Source organism: Melozone crissalis, unplaced genomic scaffold (assembly GCF_028551555.1).
Source record: "Melozone crissalis strain CALT ecotype California unplaced genomic scaffold, PUWL_Pcris_2 ptg000014l_1, whole genome shotgun sequence".
Taxonomy (NCBI): Eukaryota; Metazoa; Chordata; class Aves; order Passeriformes; family Passerellidae; genus Melozone; species Melozone crissalis.
The window spans coordinates 311,213-332,065 of NW_026535792.1; the positions used below are offsets into that span (position 1 = coordinate 311,213).

Genomic DNA, 20,853 nt, shown 5'->3' on the forward strand with positions numbered 1-20,853 from the left:
CCCGCGGTTCGGCCCGGCGCGGGGTGTGCCGGGCCCGCGGCTGGGTGCCAGGGGGAGTCCCCGCTCCTTTCGCGTCCGCCATCGGCCGGGAGAGGTTCCGTTCCCTCCCGCACCACGCGGGTTTACCCCCGAAGGGGCGTCAGGGCGAGGCACCGGCCGAGCGGCCATCGGCCGGCGGGGGCACCGGGCAGCGCCGCGATAGCGCTCTGCTGCTCGCCCGGGGGCGACTCGCCTGGCGCCTCCGGCCGTGTCTGAACGGCGCCGGGACTCTGCAGGCCCGGCCGTTCCTCTGTGCAGGGAGCGCTCCGTGCGGGGCTGGAGCTGGACCGGCCGCTGCCGGAACACCGAGCGCTCAGGGTCACCCGCAGCTCGGTGACCGGGGGAACGTTCCCCGGCACATTCCCGTGCCGAACCGCCCTCCAGAGCCGGAGAAAACCGCCGCTCGCTTTGGCGCACAGCGGGGCCGGGGGGGCTGCGCCGTGCCCGCTGCCCGCGCGGCCGCTCGGGGCGGAGCGGGGCCCGGTGGCCGCGGCCGCTGCTGCAGCCGTGCAGCTCCTCCCTGCGGCGGCCGCCCTTGCTCCCGACAGCCGGGAGGGCAGTGTCCCTGCTCTGCCCGCTGCCAGCCGGCTCCAGCAGGGACAGAGAGCTCCTGCCCCGCCGTCGGCCCCGGAGCGTCCGGCCTGGCCAGCGCCGGGAGGCTGCGGCGGGGCAGGAGCTCCGCCGTGCTGCTCGGCAAGGCTGGGGCAGCTCCCGGGAGTCCCCCTGGCGTGGGTGTGGTAAAGTGTCTGTGGGGAAAGGCTGCGGCCACGGCGGCTGCTTGGGGATTTTCCATGAGCAGCCGGGCGCTGCCTGTGTCAGCAGGTCTCAGCTCCCGAGGGCTGCGCGGTCCCACGGGGTCGGGGAGCGGCTGCTGCGGGATGTCCCTGGGCGCACATCCTGCCGCAGAAGATAATCGTTTCTCTTAAGCTGGTAAAACTGCGTCACAAGCCACTACTGCCACGTCTGCCACTTTCTGCGTGCCACCTTCTGCTGGCTTCTACGAAGAAAGGAAGAGGAAACCCTCTTATCTTCCATGAAATCTGCTAGCTGGCAGGGAAATTTAGGAAGCAGGGGGGCAGAGCCATGCTTTAACAGTTCACTGGCAGTAGCAGAGCAGGTGCTCTCGTGCTTGTGTGGCAGAGGCCCTGTGGGGTGATGCCAGCTCTGGCAGCCAGGAAAGGCCAGAGCACATGTGCTTTTCCAGTTGGTGGGTCAGCAGTGGAGCACAATCCGTAGGGGAGTGCAGGGAAGTGCTTTTCTTTTGGTGTCCTTGGTCTGGGCTGGGAGATGTCCCTCTGGCAGCATCTCCTGCAGCCAGTCTAGGGGAGAGCAGACCCAATTTTTTGCAGCAGTACCACCCTAGTCTGGTCCCAGAAGAGGCTGCAGAGGTCCAAAGGCCACCACGGAGGTTGGCTCTCACCTGGGGGACTCTCCTTGGCCTACAGAGATGCCAGGGCTGGGCAGATCCAGGCATGGGGGCAGGTGGGCCCAGTCCCCTGCAGCACTGACTCAGTCCCTGCTCTAGTTCTGGGGAAGGGTGTCCCTGCAGTGCCCTCCATACAGACCTGTTTCTGCTGCAGGCAGAAATGATGCCGTGAAGCTGGTGGTTTGCCTGAGCAACTGAGGCATTGGTGCCTTTATAATCCTAGAGCACCTACAGCCTCTGCCAGGAACGAGCAAGAGTGGATCTGTGTGCTTGTTGGTGTGCTTCTGGCCTTTGCACCCAGGTGACAACCAGAGCACCCGCTCTGTGTTTATGTTGTTAATGTTGAGGGTTGCCACAGTGTGTTCCCAGCTGGTGACTCCTGTGCCACGTGGCAAGGAATAAGCTTTAACAGGACTTGGAGGAGCAGTTGGCCACAGCTATGAGGAAGCTTGGGGATTGCACACAAAGCAGATACTGTTCCATTCAGGTGAAGCTAAACTAAAGACCTGGGCAAACAGGGAAATGCCTTCAAGCCTGGCTCGCTTCTGTGGCTCCAGGTGCTGGAGGCCATGGCAGGAAGATGCCCCTCACTGTGAGGTCTTTTGCCCCACGTTCCCTTTCCCCAGTGCAGTGGCTGCTGCTATCTTGGCTCTGCAGCGCTTGGCAGTTGGCAGCTGGGCTGCAACAGGGTGGGAGGCACTTCATGGGGCTGAGCCCCCCATTCCTGGGCTGGTGTGAGGCCATGGAAGGCTGGCAGCTGTTCCATGAGTGAGCCTGGAGCATGGGCCAGTCTGCCCCTCGGTGCTGTGCCAGCCACACCTGCTGGTTTTTGGGCTGGGTTTGTGTGTCCGTGCTTGTGAGCAGCCCCTCCGCAGCCCACAAAGCCCGTGGGCACATGGCATTCCTACTGCTGGGCCGCAGGTGGGCTCCCAGCCTGGTGTTCCCTGTCCGTGTGTGCGTGTCCCCGTGCGTGTCACTTGTGTGCAACGCCCCAAGTGCCACGGGCACCTTGTGGACTTAGGCTGGGCAAGGCTGTCCCTCCACCTGAGCAGCAGGCGATGACAGGGTGCTGTCACAGGGCAGGTGATGGAAGGGCACGTCCTGCAGCCCAGAGCAGGGGCAGAGCCAGACTAGGCTGTGGATCGATGCCGTGGCAGCATTAGGACTGCTGCTGACAAAGCCTGAGGCAGATAGTTACAGACCTCACCTTGAGCAGCTGCTGTTTATGTCTGCAGCTGTATTGCAGGACAAGGTCAGGATGTTTGGGCTGGGCCCGAGTCCCTGCATGTGGCCACGGTGAGATGTTGTGTCTGGGAGTCAGAGATAAATAGAGCTGCTGGAGCCAGCTGGACCTTGTGGAGCAGAAATCCTGCCTGTGCCACGGCAGTCCCAGCTCCCTGGGCACTAAAGGGCCTGCTGGTACTATCCAGTGTGGAGGGGAGGGGATGGACTGGAGAGACTCCAGGGAAAGGGACGGCAGCCTTAGCTTTGGGAGAGTGTGAGGATGTGTGCAGGGAGAAGGCTGGACAGCACAACAGAGGGACTGTGGGCTCACCTCTGCTGGCATGGGGGGCAGAGCAGGCTGCTCTGTGCTGGGTAAACCTTCTGGTATTTATTTGGTGCATCCAGAAGTTTCTGCCTGCTTGGTTTTCTCTGCTGGTTTCTCTGTGTGGGCTCTCTGCCCTTTTCCTGCTATTGCCTATTCATTAGCTGCTTTCACCTGCAATCCTGCAGGTCCCCCAGACCATGGTCCCCAAGTGTGAGAGAAGGGTTTGTGATCCTGGCAGATGTGTGGCAGTCGCTGTTTCACCCCCTGGCTGCATGGTGGCTGGGGGCAGAGAGGGGTGCCCGGCAGCCCTGAGAGGCGAGTGGGGCACAGTGGCTGCTCAGGCCCATGCTGGGGGCCCTCTCTGCTCCTTCTGCAGCTGGGCCCGGGGCTGCTGGGGCAGCGGGTCTCCTCCCCGTCCTGGCATCGTGCCACCTGCAGCCAGGTGCTTCCCGAGCCAGGCGTTTTCTTTGGCAGGGCCGTGGGGTCAGCGCGGGTCCCAGGCCGCGGTTTGCGTAAGAGCGCGGTGCTTCCTGCCTGCCTGCCCCGCAGCGCCGCGATAAGCCCGCGCTGACAAGGGCCCTTTGTCAGCTCCTCTCAGCACCGCCTGTCACAGGCCGTGCAGCAGCTCCTCACCTGCCTAGGCACGACTGCCAGCGCCCAAAGGAGGCATCCAGAGATAAGGTTCACGGGTGGGGCAGGCAGCCCGAGTCCCGTCCTCCCTCCCACCACTGCTCCGGACTCCAGCTCCGGCCCTGCCCCTGTCCATGCACCCTCCATATAACCCCATGGGGCACAGCTGGCTCCCTGTGCCCCCAAGGGCAGGCCCGGGCTTGCCAGCTACAGGGACGAGTCCTGAGCATGCTGCAGTGACGCTGCGGTGAGTGCTGTCTGTCTGGTGGGTGCCTTCTCCCCCTGGTGGGACCGTGGCCCTGAAGGTGGGCCTGGGGCACCACAGCCCCTGTGGCTGGCGGTCTCTGGTGCAGCACTTGGGGCTGGCTGCCAGGGTTGGCCCAGCCTGAATGCCTGCGGCCAGGGTACTGCCCTGCAGAACTAACCCAGTTTAGCACAGCAGCCTGCCCTGTGCTAGATTTTCTGGGCTGTTTTCAGCATCTCGGTTACCAAGGTGACTGTTTCCTGTGTGATTGCTAATGCTTCACGATCTCGATCGTGGTATCTGAGTGACTTCCTTTTCTCTGTAAAGAGCCCTAGGACCTGCTCCTGCCCTGGGCTGCCAGACTCATCGCAGGTGTGGAGGATTCAGGTCAGTTTGGGTTCAGGTCACTTTGGGTTCTGCTGCATTTGTGTTGCTAATGACATGGTCCCGTGCTCACCGTGGGTTGTTCTTTACAAACGACTGAAGCTGTGTTTCACTTCTCACCTTTTCTCCTTGGTGGAAGTCTCTCTCTTGAAACGGGGCTAATAGATTTTTCTTGTGTTATTCTTTACCAGACAGTTTTTCTGTCAGGCTGCAGCACACAGACCTGGGGTTGCAGGCCCACGATATGGACCTCATGGGAAGTGCGATTCCCGCAGCCTGGTTGGGGAACTCTCTACTCCGGGGTCTGCCATGGCTGGAACAGGCTAATCTGGCGGGGCTCCTGTCCTGCCAGCCCCGTGTCACAGCATAACGCACCACTTGCTGCACCAGGCGGGAGACTGGGCATCTTCTGCGTGCTCTTCACTGCAGGCACCCTTACACCGCCGGTCACTGCCGCGGGCCCGTGGCGGGGGCTCACGGCTCTCACGGCGCAGATCCGGGTTTCCCGCCTGGGCTGGCATAGGGTTTCCCCCGGGTGGCAAGGACAGCCCCACGCTCGGCTGCAAGAGAGGCCGTGCAGAGCCCCGGGCTGTGCCCGCTACTGGCCGCGGGGAGCGGCCCCGCTACTGGCGGGCGGCGCGGAGGGACTGCCGGGGGTCCGTGCCGGACCCGGCGATGCAGCACGGGACGGAGGGGCGGGCGGCGGTGACGGCATCCGGCGGCGCCCGGCAGAGCGGCGGCCGGGCCGGGCCGGGCCGTGCCGAGCCGAGGGAGCCGCGCGGGGCCGGTGGCTCGGCCGTCGGGGCGGGGCCGGGCGGCGCTGACAGCTGCGCGGCGTAAACAAGCGGCCCCGCCGGCCGCCCCGGCCGCCCCTGCCTGGGCCGGGCCCGGCTCCGGGGCGGGCGCTCCGGGCGCCCCGCGGCGTGACGCGGCGCCGCCGACAGACGGGCCCGGCTGCCGACGGGACGGAGCGGAGCGGGCAGGCCGCGCGGTAAGGGCGTGGGACCGGCATCGGCCTGGGGTGGCTCGACCGGCCGGCGGCCGCGGTTTGACAGCTGGGGCGGCCCTGCCGGACGGGACCCGGGCGGCGGAGGGGCTGGGGCCGGGGCGACCGGTGGGGCCGCAGCCGCTAGGCAGCCCCAGGCTTAGGGCGCTGCTGGCGGGCATGTGCGGGCCCGGCGGTCCCCGGGCGCGAGCGGGGAGCCGGGAGGCCGCGCTCGGAGCTGCGGCGGGGACAGCCGGAGCCGGAGCCGCCGCCGCGGGAGACCGAAGGGCAGCCAGGCCGCCTCCCAGCCCGGCCGCCGCCGTCCGGAGCTCCGCTGCTGGAGCCGCCCCGTGCGTGCAGGCCCGGGGCCGCCGCTCAGTCCGGGGCCGCCGGGCTGCTCCCGTGCGGGGCTGGCTCCTTGGGCAGCGGGCGCGGGCCGGGCCGCGGTGCGGAGCCGGGAGCGCGGCTCCGGGCTGGGTGCGGCGGCCGGGCCGTCCCAGCACGCGGTGCTTCGCTGGCGACGGGTCCGGCGGGAAGGCGCCGCGGGGTCCGGGCTGTGCCCCGGCGGCCAGACTGTCCCCACGTTCAGCGGTCACCGCCGGCGCGGGACGGCTGCTGGCGTCGGCACCAACGCGGGGAAACAGCCCGGCCTGGGTGCCCGGTATTGGCACGTACGCTGGTGGACCACGGCAGATAATTTTCCATTGTGCCGTACTGTGCTGAGGGCCTTGACAGTCTGGCACCCGGGGCTCCCGTACAGCCTCCGGCGGGTGCTCGCGGCTCTGGGCCGTTTGTCGGGGCGGTCCGGCGCGGGGCTGGCCGAGGTGTGGTCGCTGATAGGGAAGCCCAGCTGTGCCAGGGTCGCTGCACTGTCTGTGCCGAAGCCTCTGGCGGGGTCTCCGGCGCTGCTCAGAGCTCTCTGCTGTGGCGGTGCCGCAGGCTGCCAGCTCGCTGTGGCCACTTCTGGATGGGGGGGCTTGTGGCTCCTCTGGGCACTGCCGGCTCTCACTTTTCCAGCTGGCCAGATATTCTGCTTCAGATTTCTGAAGCATGACCAGGGTCCCTCTGGAGCTCCGAGTTTGGAGCTCACCCTGGCACCATCGTGTCATGGGCTCCCGTACACTGAGTGGGTCATTCCCTGCTCTTTCCCTACAAGTTATTGCGTTTGCTGTCCCAAAAGTGTGAGCTGTTCCTGGGCATCCCTGGGTTCATGCTGGAGGTGACGGTGTGCCCCTTTTCCTGGTCCTGGTTCCACCGGGTTGCGGGGATGAGTCACACCGGTGTCACCATGTTGTGCTCCATGAGGAAGGGCAGAGCTGAGCTGCTGCTGGTGACAGGCAGCACAGTGCTTGCCATGGCTGCCAGGCACTGCCTGGTCAATGGCTGTGGAGATGAGAGCCTGCAGGTTTGCTAGAGGTCAGGAGCTCCCCTTGACTTTTCTCCGTCCAGTCTCTCATTTTGCTGGGATTCCTTGCACAGCACCTGAGGACATCTCCTTTGGGCTCCCCTTGGGACTGGAGAGGCAGGCCTCAGTTGCTCCCACCTCTGTACTCAGATAGTCCCATCCCAGTTGGAGCAGGGGTAGTGGCAGCAGGAGGCACAGCAGTCTCTCTTGCCTTGCCTCTCCCGTCCTTTGGTGCCCTCCTCTCCTCCTGGTTAATTCTCTATGTTTATAAGCAAACATTGGGCAATAGGCAAGGTAAACAGCAGCTCCACGCAGGAGCAGACGTGGGCACACGGCCAAGCCAGGCGGCTCCTCGGCTGTCGGTGTGCCGTGGGGGCAGCAGGCGCTGTGTGCCAGGCCCCCTTGCCCAGGGGCTGACCCACCTCTCCGCGGGGCACAGCCTGCCCTCCTGAGGGCTGAGGAAAGGTGCCCTGGGCATGACCTCTGTCCTGTCTCTGCAGATCGTGCTTCTGTCCTGGATGGTTTGTTCCTGTGCTTCTGTGGGCTTGGCCTCATGTGGCCTTGGGCTGAGCTGGGACCAGTAGGGCAGAGAGGCCGGTGTGCCTCGGAGTGCTGACGCTGGGAGGCTGCTGGACCTGCTTCTCCCGGGACCCTCCTGCTCCTGGGACCCTCCTGCTCGCCAGCTCGAGGAGCCCCGTTACTCTGATGGATCTGAGGCCCTGCTCGCTGCTGTTGCTCTGGACTCTGGTGGTTGCCCTCACTGTCCTGGACCAGGAGGTGCTGGCCCAGCATATTTACACCAACACCTGGGCTGTGCTCGTCCCTGCAGGACCCCAGGAGGCTGACAGGCTGGCCAGGAAGCATGGATTCCTCAACCTAGGCCCGGTAAGTCTCCTGCTTCCCCTTCTCACTGAACTAGTGTCCTCTGACGTGGTCTGGGCAGGTGCTGAGCTTAGTCCCAGAGCTGGCTCGGGGCCTGCTCTTTCTGGCAGCAGCACCACTGTGTTTGTGCCTGTTTGCTGTGGCCTTCCAGCATCTGCTGCCTTGACTCAATGGTGGCAATTACCTGTATCGAGCCAGGGTCTCCCCCTGTCCCTGGGACCGCTGGTGACATGGTACGCTGCCTGCTGGATGGGGAAGGAGGAAAAGCCCAGCCTAGCATGAGGAGCTGGACTGGAAGTGCTGTGTGATGATGGATGGGGAAGGCTTCCAGATTCCACTGTTGCTCCCCACAGCAAGCTGCCCAGTGCAGCAAGGCCTTGGTTCAGTGGGACAGCAGCAGCGTCTCTGAGCTGCCCCCAGAGGGGTCTGACAGCAGCTGTGTATTCTTACTCCTGAGCTGTCCTTGACAGAAGGTGTGTCAGCAGGTCCCCCCGGCCCTCAGCTTTCCCTGCTGTCAGCCAGCGACCAGGCAGTGTGCGTGGCTGTGCTGGGAGTGAGCTGTTTCTCTGGGAAGGAAGTGCAGGGTGAAATCCCAGAGGAAATTGCACAACTGTGGCTGTGGTGTCAGGACCTCGCTGTGCGCAGCTGCTGGGAGCAGTGGGAGGGAGGGTGGCTGCTGCAGGAGCCAGCAGGACCTTGCCCTGCCACTCAAAAGGAGCCCTGCATGGGCACTGGGTACTCTGGGCCCTCTGGGACTTGTGTCATAGGAGTGAGCTGTGGGGGCTGTGGCTAGAGCCCAGTGAGGGTGTCTGAGCTGGGTGGGCCATGGCATTGCCTTAGGCAGCTGCTGTCAGTGTGGAAGTGGCTCAGAGCAGGTCTCAGGGGAAAGAACTGCAGCTGCCATGCACAGGGGACTGCGAGAGTGGCATGTCCACCAGCCTGGATGTCTGATGAGACCCCTTGGAGTGGGGATGGGGGTGAGGTACCATCAGCCTGCTCCTGGCAGTGCTGCCCATCATGCTGTGGTGCCTGGTCCCAGGCCTGGCTGCCAGGGCCAAGGGACACTGCTTCTGTGGCTTCATCTCCACAGTGCAGGGCCTTGTACTGCACTGAGAGAGCCCAGGCCTGTCATGAGTTCCATCGCTGTGAGCCGCAGAGGCTCTGTGCCAGCTCTGCCCTTGTCTTCTCCCCACACCGTGGTTCTGCGCCTGGAAGCTGGCACCCCTTCCTGGCTCCCCGTGCCCTCACAGCAGCGAGCCTGCCCTTGCAAGCAGAGCCCCACATGCTGCAGCAGCCCAGGCTGTAGTAGGAGCTTCTGGTCTGGACATGTTTTCTCCCGTTCTGGAGCCTGCCCCGCTGTCTGCATTGTGGGACGAGGTTTGCTGGCCTGGGCTTTGCAGACGGGTCGTGGCGGTCCAGTGGGAAGAACGTGGCTGGAAAGAGCCTGGGGCTTTGCCTGGCAGGTTTCTGGACTGCTGCTCCTGGGGGTGTGTGCCACTGGGACAGGGCATGCAGCCAGGCTGGGAGTGAGGGACTGGGTGCATCTGGCAGTGCCCCAGTGAGAGGAACCCAGTGTCCTTCTCTGAGAGGATCCTGGCCTCAGCCTGGGCTCAGGATGCTGTCCCCAAAGCTGTGCTGTCCTGGCATACCTGTGGCTATGCTGCTGCCTATGGAATAGGAGCCAGTGGCACTTGGGCAGAGGGCCCATGACTGGCTCTAGTGACCTTGAGGAGGGCACAGGGGACAGTGAGGGGTCATGCATGTGGCGGTGAGGTGGGTTTGTAGGGGTTTGCACTGCTGGGATTGTGCAGAGAAGGGGGCAAAGGCATTGCCCCCCACTGCTGGGATTGGGGTCACTGGGGAGGGACACTGATGGAGCCATCCCTGGGCTATGCTGACAGGACAGTGCCATCCTGGGAGGGGGTGGTCCTGTCTCCCACACCGCTGGGCTGCAGGTGCAGCATGTTGCTCCACTCCAGGGGCTGTGGTCAGGCATCCAGGCAGCCTCCTAGCGCAGGGGCTGGCCAGGGTCGCTGTGAGCTGTGGCCAGGGGTCAAACAGCAGCGCTGAACTGGCACCAGGGACACGTGGTGCTGGGGGGTGGCTTTGTCCTTGCTGAGGACAGGGACAGTGAAGATTAGGGTGGAAGTGTGTGGGCTGGCCAGCTCCTGGCTGCCACCACAGTGTCAGTGCAGACCTAATCCAGGTGGATGACCAGTCAGAGCTGCAGTCTGTGTGCAGGAGCAATCTGGGCTCTGTCCATACCCCGGAGGGGGTGAGGGATGCTGAGGGAGAGCAGCCAGCCTGCATTCCCCCACCAGCCCTGTGCAGAGCCTTTGTACCTTGACACCTCCTCGGGGGCTCTGAACTGGCAGGCACCCTGGGGAACACGGTGTGCCAGACGAACGGGGCCAGGGTTCGGGGTGAAATGCTGACTGCTGCCCTGGCCTCAGGGTGCTCAGCTGGGTGCACCTTGCTTGGCCCAGTCTGTCCAAATTGGCAGCACATCTGCAGAGCTCTCATAAGCTGGGGAGGTTTGTTAGCCCCAAACAGACGGTTTTGGGGCAACCTGAGATGGAGGAGGGTGAGATGTCTTCATATTCCTGCAGCCCTTTCAGCCCAGCCCCTCCAGCTCTGGCCCAGCCTCGGCAGCTGGATCCTGCCTGTGGCTGCTGCCTGGGCTTTGTGGCTCACAGGGAGCTGCTCTGTGCGTGCTTGTTCCCTTCTCCCCAGTTGGGGCAGGCTGCTGGGCTGGGAGGCCCTGGGCAGCCAGGGTGGGGCCACTGTGTCCGTCAGCCCCAGGATGTGCGAGAGGGGACACGGAAATGACAGCGCTGGAGAGGGTTTGGGGTTTAAAAATAACCATCTGGGCGGCAGAATGGCCTCCTGGCCCCACCAGCTGTCCTGGATTCCCGTCCTGCCCCAGCTGGGCTGTGCTGGAGTCCCTCTGGGCTGTCCTCAATGGGACTGGAGCTGGGGTGAGGACAGCACGGCTGCTTGGCAGTGGGAGTTGGACCCCGCTGGGCTTGGATGCCTGCATGCCCCCTGCTCTGCCCCACTGGAACTGGCTGTGCCTCAGGTGGAGGCTGGCACTGGGTGGGTGTTCCAGTGGGGCACCTGGGGAGAAGCCAGCAGCCTGTCCAGAGATGCAGAGGCTGGTACAGACCCTGCCCTGGCTAGGATCTCCTGGAGTGTGGGGCCGGGAGCCACTGGGACCTTCTTCCAGGAGGAGCTGGGTGGCACTGGAGGAGAAGCAGTGGGTTTGTCTCCTGAGCCTGGCGTCCCTCACAGGCTGATTCTGAAAGGCCTGTCCCTCTCTGCCACTGCTTGCCTGGGGCCTTCCTGCTAGGGCAGCAGTTTTTTTGGACAATGTTAGACTTGCTGCCATGTGGGGACCTGCAGGAGGGTGAGGTGCACAGCAGTTGCATTTCTGCTGCTCCAGGGTCTTCCCAGCTGCCTCGTCCCCAGCTGCCACAGCTTCTCGCAGGCGGTCCTGCCCAGAGTACCGGACATAACACCAAGCACTCTGGAGCGGGGCCCAGCCCGTGCACGGCAGCCCTGGAGCTCACATTGCACACGCGGGGTGTAGAGGACTGGGGAGGCCAGGCTGTCGGGGCTGTCCCGCGAGCAGCATTTCTCTGTTGCAGATCTTTGGTGACTATTACCACTTTCGGCACCGCGGCGTGGCCAAGCGTTCCCTGTCGCCCCACCAGCCCTGGCACAGCCGCCTGGCCAGGGAGCCCCAGGTACGAGCGAGCAGGGCCTGACTTTGATCCCGGCACTTCACAAAGGCACGTGAGCCAGTGCCGGGCACGGGACAGGGCCGAGCTGCCTTACCCATTCCTTGGCAGGGGGGCGTGGGAGCCCACCCCGTGTCTGGCAAGGGCAGGGGGGTGGTGGAGCCAGTGTCAGTGGCCTGTGGGTTGTTGCAATGCCAGGGCCCAGGAGAGCCTCTGTCCCCAGGAGAGCTCTGTGTGCTTGGGACAGGACAAGGCGTGCAGGGCAATAACCAGATCCCAGAGCAGTGGTGTGTGGGGGCTGCTGTTTTCCCCACCCTCTGGCTTCAGCCCAGGCCCCGGAAGGTGTGTGGTGTGGCGTGGCAGCTCTTGGCAGCCGTGTCTCAGCAGAGCTGGGCGCTCTGACCGTCCCGCTCCGCTGGAGCACAGCCTTGCGGGGCACAGCCAGGACGGGGCCTGGAGGGGCCGGCTGGGGTGGCAGTAGCTCTGACAGGTGCAGTGCTCTGCCAGGCCAGAGCTGACTGAGCTTCCCGGGGAGGGCCCCTCCAGGCAGGCTGAGGGCTGGGCTCGTGAGGGCTGGCGGGGGACCCCACGCCCTCTCTGCCCTCAGGTGCAGTGGCTGGAGCAGCAGGTGGCGAAGCGCAGGACCAAGCGAGACGTGTTCATGGAGCCCACGGACCCCAAGTTCCCGCAGCAGTGGTACCTGGTGAGTGTCGGGTGAGAAGGAGGCCTGTGCCCATGATTGTGGCTGCGAGCTTGGGGACACAGGTGTGGCAACCTAGGAACTGCTGTCAGGCAGCAGCTGCTGCTGGGCTGGCAGGAAGGAGGAGGAGGAGAGGGGGGAAAGCCTGAGGCAGCCACCCGTGCTGCGTTATGGGAACGCCCCAGGAAGGAGGCTCTGCTCACAGAGCTGTGGCTCCTGGCTGGAATGCTGAGAGGGCGGGTGGGGTACCCGGGGCTGGACTAGGAGGTGCAGCCTTTTGCCTAGCCCAGGAATGGGTCCCTGCCTCTGCCTGCTTCCTGGAGCTCGGGCACAAGCCTGATCTCTGCAAAGGGTGCCTTGTCTGTGGGGCTCGGGCATAGGCTAGGGCTCAATCAATCTTTCAGAGCAGCCCTTCTCAGCTAGTTGAGCCCAACCTTGTGCCCAGGTCCCTGGGGTTCCCTGTCACAACCCACAGAAGAGCGGGGTGAGAGCTGGGTGGGTTTTGGGCCTATCACAGTGGCTATGTCTGGGTGCATCTCTAGTGCCAAGGCTTCTCTTGGCAGTACAACACAAACCAGCGGGACCTGAACGTGCGTCAGGCCTGGGAACAGGGATACACGGGCAAGGGCATCGTGGTGTCCATCCTGGACGACGGCATTGAGAAGAACCACCCTGACCTGGAGGCCAACTATGTGAGTTTGGGTGATGGTGCAGGGTGGAGTGCCGTGGGCGCTGGTCTGGGCAGCTGTGTCCATGCAGGGCAACCCCAGAGCTGTGAGGTACAGGGCTGGGACATGGAGATGGGATTGCAGCCTGCCCACCCTGCTCAGCAGCTCAGCCTCATGCCATGGAGTAAGGGCAGCGGGGCTTGGTGGCTGAGGTAGACAGTCTCCAAGTGTCCAATTTGTTTTCCAGGACCCAGGGGCAAGTTTTGACGTCAATGACCAGGACCCGGACCCGCAGCCTCGCTACACGCAGATGAACGACAACAGGTGAGGCAGGAGGGAGGGGCGAAGACACAGAGCCTAAGTGTGGCAGGGACTTGGTGCAGTGCCACCCCACGTGCAGGGCCACTGGGAGCTGTGAGGCTGGTGGCATACTTCTGCCCCATGGGGAACCCTTCACCTCCCTTTTTGCCCTGAGCAGCATCCTTTTTCTGCCCAGAGCCAGTGTGGGCTGTTCAGTGCCCTGGCTCCGGAGCAGGAGGGCAGATGGAGGAGCCTTCACTGGCTGCCTGGTCCGAGGGGACAGGAGGCAGCCCGGGTGGGGGTGGCAGGGGCTGCAGCCTGTACTGACCCCTGTGCTCCTCGCACCCTCTATGAGCATGCTTCATCCTACTGTGGTTGCAGACATGGCACGCGCTGTGCTGGGGAAGTGGCTGCTGTGGCAAACAACGGCATCTGTGGAGTTGGCGTGGCGTACAACGCCAGGATCGGAGGTGGGTGCTGCCCTGCGCCGGCTCCTGGGGGTGCTGAGCTGGGGCCCCGGGTCCCGCTGGCTGCGGCAGCCCGTGGCACGGGGGGCAGCCCTGTGGCAGCCCGTGGCAGCCCTGTGGCAGCCCGTGGCACGGGGGGCAGCCCTGTGGCAGCCCGTGGCACAGGGGCCAGCCCGTGGCACAGGGGCCAGCCCGTGGCACAGGGGGCAGCCCGTGGCAGCCCTGTGGCAGCCCGTGGCACAGGGGGCAGCCCGTGGCAGCCCTGTGGCAGCCCGTGGCACAGGGGGCAGCCCGTGGCACAGGGGGCAGCCCGTGGCAGCCCTGTGGCAGTCCGTGGCACAGGGGGCAGCCCGTGGCACGGGGGGCAGCAGGGCTCTGGGGTTCTCAGCGGCGGCACCGTGGCCGCTCTGCCCCGGCCGGTCGCCGGTGACATTTGCTCTCTGGCCTAGGAGTGCGCATGCTGGATGGGGAGGTGACCGATGCTGTGGAGGCCCATTCCCTGGGCCTGAACCCCAACCACATCCACATCTACAGTGCCAGCTGGGGCCCTGAGGATGACGGCAAGACTGTGGATGGCCCGGCCCGGCTGGCAGAGGAGGCCTTCTTCCGTGGGGTCAGCCAGGTGAGAAGGAGGGTTTGCTGGAGGAGTACTGGCCTCGTTCCTGCCCTCCTCCCGGGTCTCCCTTCCCTCTGCCTGCCCTGGGTGTTACCCTGGCCCTCCCGGGATGAGCCATCTTCCAGCCCATCTCTAGGATCAGGCTCTGTTAGTTTTTCTTGTTCTTCCTGTGTGATGGCTCTGAGTCAGGACTCCTCCCGTGTGGTGTTATCTCTGTGAGGGCTCCTGTGTGAGATGCTCTCTCCCTGCTCTCCCAAGCCCTCTCCTGGTTCTTTTCTGGTTTTGTGTCAGGTGCTCAGCCTCGCATCCTCCACCCGTCATCCCCCACTGTCCCTTTGTGCTGTCAGTGTTGCCCAGCTGGTGAGCTGTCATGTTCTGCCCAGGATTCCTTACAGAGAGATGCATTTGGTGTCATGCTGACTCTGTCACGTCCTCTGCGAGGGTAGCTACCACTTTTGGGTGCCAAGACACGGCCAGGACTGTGTTGTGGGCTCCCCCAGCTCTGCCAGGCACTGCAATCCCACACAGACAGAGTCAGGCCAGGTGACTTCTGAGCAGAAAAAGACTTGGGTTCCTGGAAGCCTCCCATTGTCTGGGCCTCCTGCTGCCTGGTGTGTCACACACTGGGACAGCCCTGGAGTCTCTGCCGAGGTGTTGGGCACCCTCCATAGGCACAGTGGTGGTGAGGGCGCCCATGGTAGTGGGCTGTGACTGGGATGTCATGCTGTCCCCCGTGTCCCAGCTGCATTTGCTCTGTCTGTTCGATTCAGGTTGGTGCCACCCACTTGTCCCCAGCTCCAGCCTGGGGTTTCCTGTGTGTGGCACTGTTGGTGCTTGCCCTCACCCTGCCTCTGTTGCTAGGGCCGAGGCGGGCTGGGCTCCATCTTCGTCTGGGCGTCTGGGAATGGGGGCCGCGAGCATGACAGCTGCAACTGTGACGGTTACACCAACAGCATCTACACGCTGTCCATCAGCAGCACCACCCAGTACGGCAACGTGCCCTGGTACAGCGAGGCCTGCTCCTCCACCCTCGCCACCACCTACAGCAGCGGCAACCAGAACGAGAAGCAGATTGTGAGTGGGGGCTGCTGCTGCCCGCAGGCCGGGGGCTCAGGGTGGGATGTGCCGGCAGCATTTCCTGCCCTGGCTCCCCTCCTCGCAGGTGACGACTGACCTCAGACAGAAGTGCACCGAGCTGCACACGGGGACGTCAGCCTCAGCACCCCTGGCTGCCGGCATCATCGCCCTCGCCCTGGAAGCCAAGTAAGGCATGATGGGGGTGGCTGTGTCTGCCCCATGCTGCGGTGGCGCCTGGACGTGGGCCTGCCTGGGGCCAGCAGGAGCCAGCACTGACCCGAGCTCCATGTCTCCCTGTAGCAAGAACCTGACGTGGCGGGACATGCAGCACCTGGTGGTGCAGACCTCGAAGCCGGCTCACCTGAACGCCAATGACTGGGTCACCAACGGCGTTGGCCGCAAAGGTGCCGGGGCGCTGGGAGGGGAGCGGGGTCTCCCAGTCCCATATGTACTGCTGGCCTTGGGGTGCTGAGGCACAGTGCCCTGGCAGCCCTGTGGCATGAAGGAGGCAGCATGGCCAGGCAAACATCCCTCCCTGGGCTCCCCCGGGAGCGGTGCTGACCCCCTCTTTGTCCACAGTCAGCCACTCGTATGGCTACGGCCTGCTGGATGCTGGGGCCATGGTGAGCCTGGCCAAGAACTGGACTACGGTGGGACCTCAGAGGAAGTGTGTCATTGACATCCTTGCAGAGCCCAGGTATGGGCTGGTGAGCCCAGGAGAGGATCACTCAGCATCTGTTCTGCACAGGAGCTTGAGAGCCTCTGGGCCCAGAGCAGGGAGCGGGGAGAATCTCGGGGACTGAATGCTGCTGAGACCCTTGGAGCATCCTCCTGCAAGAGCCTGGGGAGAGCTGGGAAAGGCACCTCCAGCCATCCCGCTCTGGCGTCACCCATGAGCCTCCCTGCTGTGGGGCTGGGCCAGTCAGCATGGGCAGACTGGGGCGCTGCGGTTGGGGTGCAGCCAGCACGAGTCATCCTGGACAGAGGGGCTTTTCAGGGGGCAGACAGAAGCTCCTTTGACTCCTGCTTGGCTGCTGCTGCCACAGTGCAGCATGTGCGGTCTTGTCTGTGGACAGGGCACTCCCTCGGGGCTCCTGGGTGGGGAGATCATGTTGCTGCGCACGAAGGGAGCTGGGGCTGGGCCCTGCCCTGGGGAGCCAGCCCTGTGTGGGTACAGCAGGCACATCCTGTGCGGGCATCGGGGGGGGGAGCGGCCACAGGCCAGCAGCAGGATGGGGACGGCTCTGCCCATCCCATCCCTGGCTGGGCCGTGCAGGGTGTAGCTGGCCTGCGGTGTGTGAATAAAGGGCCTATTCAGGGCTCATGTGTGGCAGCACTGGGCAGCGCAGTTCCCGCCCCTCACGCCCAGGAGCTGGGGCACCCCTTCTCCTGCCTGCACCCGTCTGGGAATGGTACTGTGGTGGTGCCACTCTGACCCACTGTGGATTTGATTCCCACTCTAGCTGTCCTGGTGCCCAGTCCCCAGGACAGCTGCAGAGCCCCAGCAAGGAATGGCGACTGTGGTCTGTCCCCAAGTCTGGGACTGGCCTCACACTTGCCTGTGCTCGGCAGGGACATTGGGAAGCGTCTCGAGGTACGGCGGAAGGTGGATGCCTGCCTGGGGAAAGCCAACTACATCAGCCGGCTGGAGCACGCGCAGGCCAGGCTGACGCTGTCCTACAACCGCCGGGGGGACCTGGCCATCCACCTGGTCAGCCCCATGGGCACCCGCTCCACCCTGCTGGCTGCCAGGTACGTGCTGGACTCTGGCGTGCCCCAGGCTGGCCCCTGGTGAGTCTGGCACGTGTTGACAGCCACATCTTTGTGCCCTTGCCTTTGTTGCTCAGGCCTCACGACTTCTCGGCCGATGGCTTCAATGACTGGGCCTTCATGACAACGCACTCGTGGGATGAGGACCCCTCTGGGGAGTGGGTGCTGGAGATTGAGAACACCAGTGATGCCAAGAACTATGGTAGGGGTGTGCTTCCCTGTCTGCTGCCTCCCTCCAAGTCTGGGATGTGAGCTGTGTAGTCACCCATTTCCCCCCCTGCCCCTGCTCCTGAGCTGAGGGGCCAGTAACATCTCGGATGTTTAGGGTGGTGTGGCTGGGGAGAGGCCGGACTTGGGCATGTGGGATGGCACTGCAGCCCCTCTGGGGCAGTCCAGGCAAAAGGAGACCCCGTGCCAGCTCACCTGACCCCCTGCCCCTTGGGAGTCCTGTGCAGGGTCATGGCCCCACAAGAGACGCTCTCCCAGGTGGTGGGCACAACCCTGCTGTGCCCTGGCAGCCAGGATGGGGGACCAGCGTGAGCCCCCTCCCTGTGCCTGTCACGGGCACGTCTTGTGGGCGCCTCTGTGGTGCTCACCCTGCGTTGTTGCAGGCACGCTCACCAAGTTCACGCTCGTGCTGTATGGGACGGCCACCGAGTCCCCCAGCCTCTCCAACCAGCTGGAGAGCAGTGGCTGCAAGACCCTGACCCCCAGCCAGACCTGCGTGGGTAAGTGTGGGGACAGCAGGGGGGGAATGCAGGTGCGGGACCCCCCAGCTGACCCTGCCTGTCCCACAGTCTGCGAGGAGGGGTACTACCTGCACCAGAAGAGCTGCCTGAAGCGCTGCCCTCCCGGCTTCGCACCCGGCGTCCAGAGCACGCACTACAACCTGGAGAACAGCGTGGAGCCCATCGCACCCCACCTCTGCCTGCCCTGCCACCCCTCCTGTGCCACCTGTGCGGGACCTGGCCCCAACCAGTGCCTCACCTGTCCTGCGCACTCCCACTTCAGCAGCCTGGACTTCTCCTGCTCCCACCAGACCCAGAGCAGCCGTGCGTCCCCCGCCCTGGCAGACGGCGAAGGACCAGCTGAGGCCTCCCCTCCGGTCAACTTGCCTGTCCTCATCGCCAGCCTCAGCTGCATCCTCATTGTCATCATCTTTGTCACCATCTTCTTGGTGCTGCAAGCACGCTCAGGCTTCAGCCTGCGGGGTGTGAAGGTGTATGCCCTGGACAGCGGGATCATCTCCTACAAGGGGCTCCCCTCCGACATCTGGCAGGAGGAGGGTCCCTCTGAGTCGGACGGTGAGGATTATGAGGCCCACAGCGAGAGGACTGCCTTCATCAGAGACCAAAGTGCCCTTTGATGAGCCCTCCTGCCCCTCCCTCCTCACTGCCCAGCACTGCAGGCCTGGGGCAGGTGAGGCTGAGGGGCCCTGGACTCTGCCCCTGTCCCCTTCCTGCACTGCAGCAGCCTGGGGCTCCCATCCCCTGGCACCATCCCTCAGCCCTAGTCTGGGTGGCCAGGCATGGTCCCGCAGGCACCATCCCCAGCACAGCACCGTCCCAGTCTTGCACCATCTCTCCTGGCCCTGCGTCCATCCTGTGCCCCGTGCCGGGGTGTTTGGTGGCAGTGGGGCCCAACGCTTCCTGGCCCTGCACTGGCAGCAGTGTCTCCTCTGCTGGGTGTATGGCTGCTGCTTGGGATCTTGTGAGTTCTGCAGGATGGGCAGCGTGTGAAATCCCTGGGTTGCCACGGCTCAAGGTGGGCTGGCTGTGGCAGGGCTGAGCCCAGCCTGTGTCACAGCATCCCCCTGCCCCTCCCACCCTCAGCCCCTGCAGGGCTGCGTCCCAGGCTCAGTTCATTGTGTCCCAGCTCCCTGCCGCTTCCCCTGGGCCTGTCTGCTTCCACCCGTGCCCTTCGACAGCAATAATGGCCAGGCCTCAGCTGCTGCTGTCCACTGCCTGCCCATCCCACCGCCGCTGCCTGCAGCGGGTAGGAGCCCTGGCACCGGGGAGCATCAGGCTGTGGGCACCGCCTGACCCTGTGCCCATGGCACAGCCCACAGCCTGGGCAGGGACCCCTCGCACAGTCCCTGCTTTGGGGGGCTGCCTTGGGCCCCTTGTGTTCTGCCCCTGGGGAGGGCTGTAGGTGCTGCTGGCTGGGACCGTCAGGTAGCGCCAGTGCCAGCACTGCCCCAGCTCTGCCTGCGTCCTGCCTGTGCTGGGCAGTGCCCAGCATTCCTGCAGCCCTAGCCCCCCGACGTGCCTTGCCCCCACTTGGTGACAATCTGTTCTGCTCCCCGCTGGAGCCCTTCCCCTTGCTGCCCCTTCCCCGTGGGCTGGGGGGCAGTGCCACGCGCCCCTTTGCCGTCCGCTGCCGCACACCGGGGCCAGCCGTGGATGGAGCCGCTGGCCAGGGGCCACAGGACTATTTTTCTATAACAACTTTTTGGTGCACAGTAATTTTTTCTTGTAATTTAATCGGCCAGGAGCTGCCTCCTGAGCCTGTTTTTAATTTAATGGATGTGGATATAACGCTAGAGAGACTGAGTTATTAAATGTTCAGAACTATGCAAACCAGCTCCGCTGCCTGTGCTCTATGTGCCGTGGGTGCCCGGCCGGGGCAGTGGCCTGGCCGTGGAGACTGTGGGCCTCAGGGGCACCCAGCACCCAGATCTGCTCTGCAGGTGCTCTGCAGGTGGGCTGGAGCCTGCAGACCTTCCCCCAGGCCAGGCACTGCCCTTCCCTGGCTGTGGGCAGGAAATGTGGTGGGGACGGGCAGGGGATGTCCCTTACATGAGCTGTTATGGGGACGTGCATCGAGGGCAGTTAATTCAGAAACGGGCCGCATGGGTGTGTGCGTGTGAAAAGCCTGGGGACTTAGCGCCCCTTTCCCACAGCACAAGGCTCAGTCCCTTCACCACAGCCTGGGCCCTGGCTGCAGCCCCCGTGTCTAGCACCACCCTGGTGCAGGAATGGCCCGGCTGGACCTGGGACCCACTCGTGCCGTGGCCAAGCTGCAGACACAGCCCACCGCAGCCTCACCGAGCCCCACAAAAGAGCCTGTAGTGGCTGCGCTCCATCGCAGAGGCAGCTCCTCTCTGCGGAGGCCGCAGCGGCTTCCTGCGGTCGGGAGCGAGGTCCCCGTGGCAGGCACAGCCTGCAGCGCGCTCACCCTGCTCTTCCTCTTCTCCCGAGGCGGGGCTGGGGCCGGGCAGCAATCTGCCTTCCAGACAGAGCTGCTGCCCTTGCGGCCAGACGCAGCGCCGCCCAGCCCTGGCCGCCCAGGAGCAGCCTGGCCAGGCGGGGAGGGGATGCTGGAGGGAGGGTGGTGGTGGGAGAAGCAGTACGGTGGCAGCGCTTCCTTGGGGCTGCTCCAGGACGTGGCCACCCCACATTGCCCTGCTGTAGGAAGGCGAGTCAGCAAAGCTCCCGGCTGACGCGCTTTTTCCCTGACTTCCTCTAAAAGTGGAATCAGCCTGGCAATGTCCTGCAGGTGACATTGAAACTCCTCTGGCGCCGGAGCCTCCCTGTCACGGGAGGCCCAAGAGCCAGGCGGGGGCTAGGCTGAGCGGAGTGGAGCTGACTGGGCCGTGCCACTGGGCGGTGGCAGTGGTGGTGGCAGCTGCCGGGGCTGGGCAGTGCTGCCGTGGCACCAGGGAAGCCCTTGGAAGGGGAGGTGCCCGGTGTGGTCCTGGCTCTGTGGACGCAGGCTGGCAGCAAGGGCTGGGGCATGGCACTCTGCGTGTCCGTCAGCGGGTGCTGTGTCCTGCAGCCCTTCCCTGTCACAAGGGCCAGGCTTGGGGATGGTGACAGGGTGGCCACAGTTCAGTGGGGCTACGCAGAGTCCTCAGGACCCCCCAGGTCCTGCAGTCTCTTGGAGACACAGGGACAAGGACTGGGGCTGGGAGCCAGGCAGGACCAGGCACAGCTGAGGGGCTTTGCTGGGTGGGACTGGCGCTGAGCGAA

The 20,853-nt window shown here is 64.5% G+C and overlaps 2 protein-coding genes across 2 annotated transcripts; one reads left to right on the forward strand and one right to left on the reverse strand.

Annotated features, from left to right (window-relative positions):
• Positions 1-122: 122 nt before the first annotated feature.
• Positions 123-6,309, reverse strand: LOC128935002 (collagen alpha-1(I) chain-like). Its single transcript, XM_054272975.1, has 4 exons — positions 4,900-6,309; positions 4,648-4,832; positions 2,057-2,144; positions 123-785 (listed from the first exon to the last, which is right to left on the reverse strand). The coding sequence occupies exons 1-4, from the start codon at positions 6,307-6,309 to the stop codon at positions 123-125; spliced, it is 2,346 nt and encodes a 781-aa protein (XP_054128950.1).
• On the forward strand, positions 5,190-19,464 carry FURIN (furin, paired basic amino acid cleaving enzyme). The gene is made up of 16 exons (XM_054272900.1): positions 5,190-5,263; positions 7,163-7,547; positions 11,192-11,290; positions 11,892-11,987; positions 12,548-12,676; positions 12,900-12,976; positions 13,334-13,422; positions 13,869-14,041; positions 14,897-15,109; positions 15,198-15,298; positions 15,413-15,516; positions 15,692-15,809; positions 16,685-16,864; positions 16,960-17,084; positions 17,494-17,610; positions 17,680-19,464. The coding sequence occupies exons 2-16, from the start codon at positions 7,368-7,370 to the stop codon at positions 18,246-18,248; spliced, it is 2,370 nt and encodes a 789-aa protein (XP_054128875.1). The 5' UTR covers positions 5,190-5,263; positions 7,163-7,367; the 3' UTR covers positions 18,249-19,464.
• Positions 19,465-20,853: the final 1,389 nt, after the last annotated feature.

Coding starts and splice junctions, on each gene's coding strand:
- LOC128935002 (XM_054272975.1), bottom strand. CDS start 6,309: ATGCTTCAGAAATCTGAAGCAGAATATCTGGCCAGCTGGAAAAGTGAG. Junction 4,833..4,899: donor TCCCTCCGCGCCGCCCGCCA/GTAGCGGGGCCG, acceptor CCTCTCTTGCAG/CCGAGCGTGGGGCTGTCCTT. Junction 786..2,056: donor GTGGGGCAAAAGACCTCACA/GTGAGGGGCATC, acceptor CTTTCCCCACAG/ACACTTTACCACACCCACGC.
- FURIN (XM_054272900.1), top strand. CDS start 7,368: ATGGATCTGAGGCCCTGCTCGCTGCTGTTGCTCTGGACTCTGGTGGTT. Junction 15,110..15,197: donor ACCAGAACGAGAAGCAGATT/GTGAGTGGGGGC, acceptor CCCTCCTCGCAG/GTGACGACTGACCTCAGACA. Junction 17,611..17,679: donor CCCCAGCCAGACCTGCGTGG/GTAAGTGTGGGG, acceptor CCTGTCCCACAG/TCTGCGAGGAGGGGTACTAC.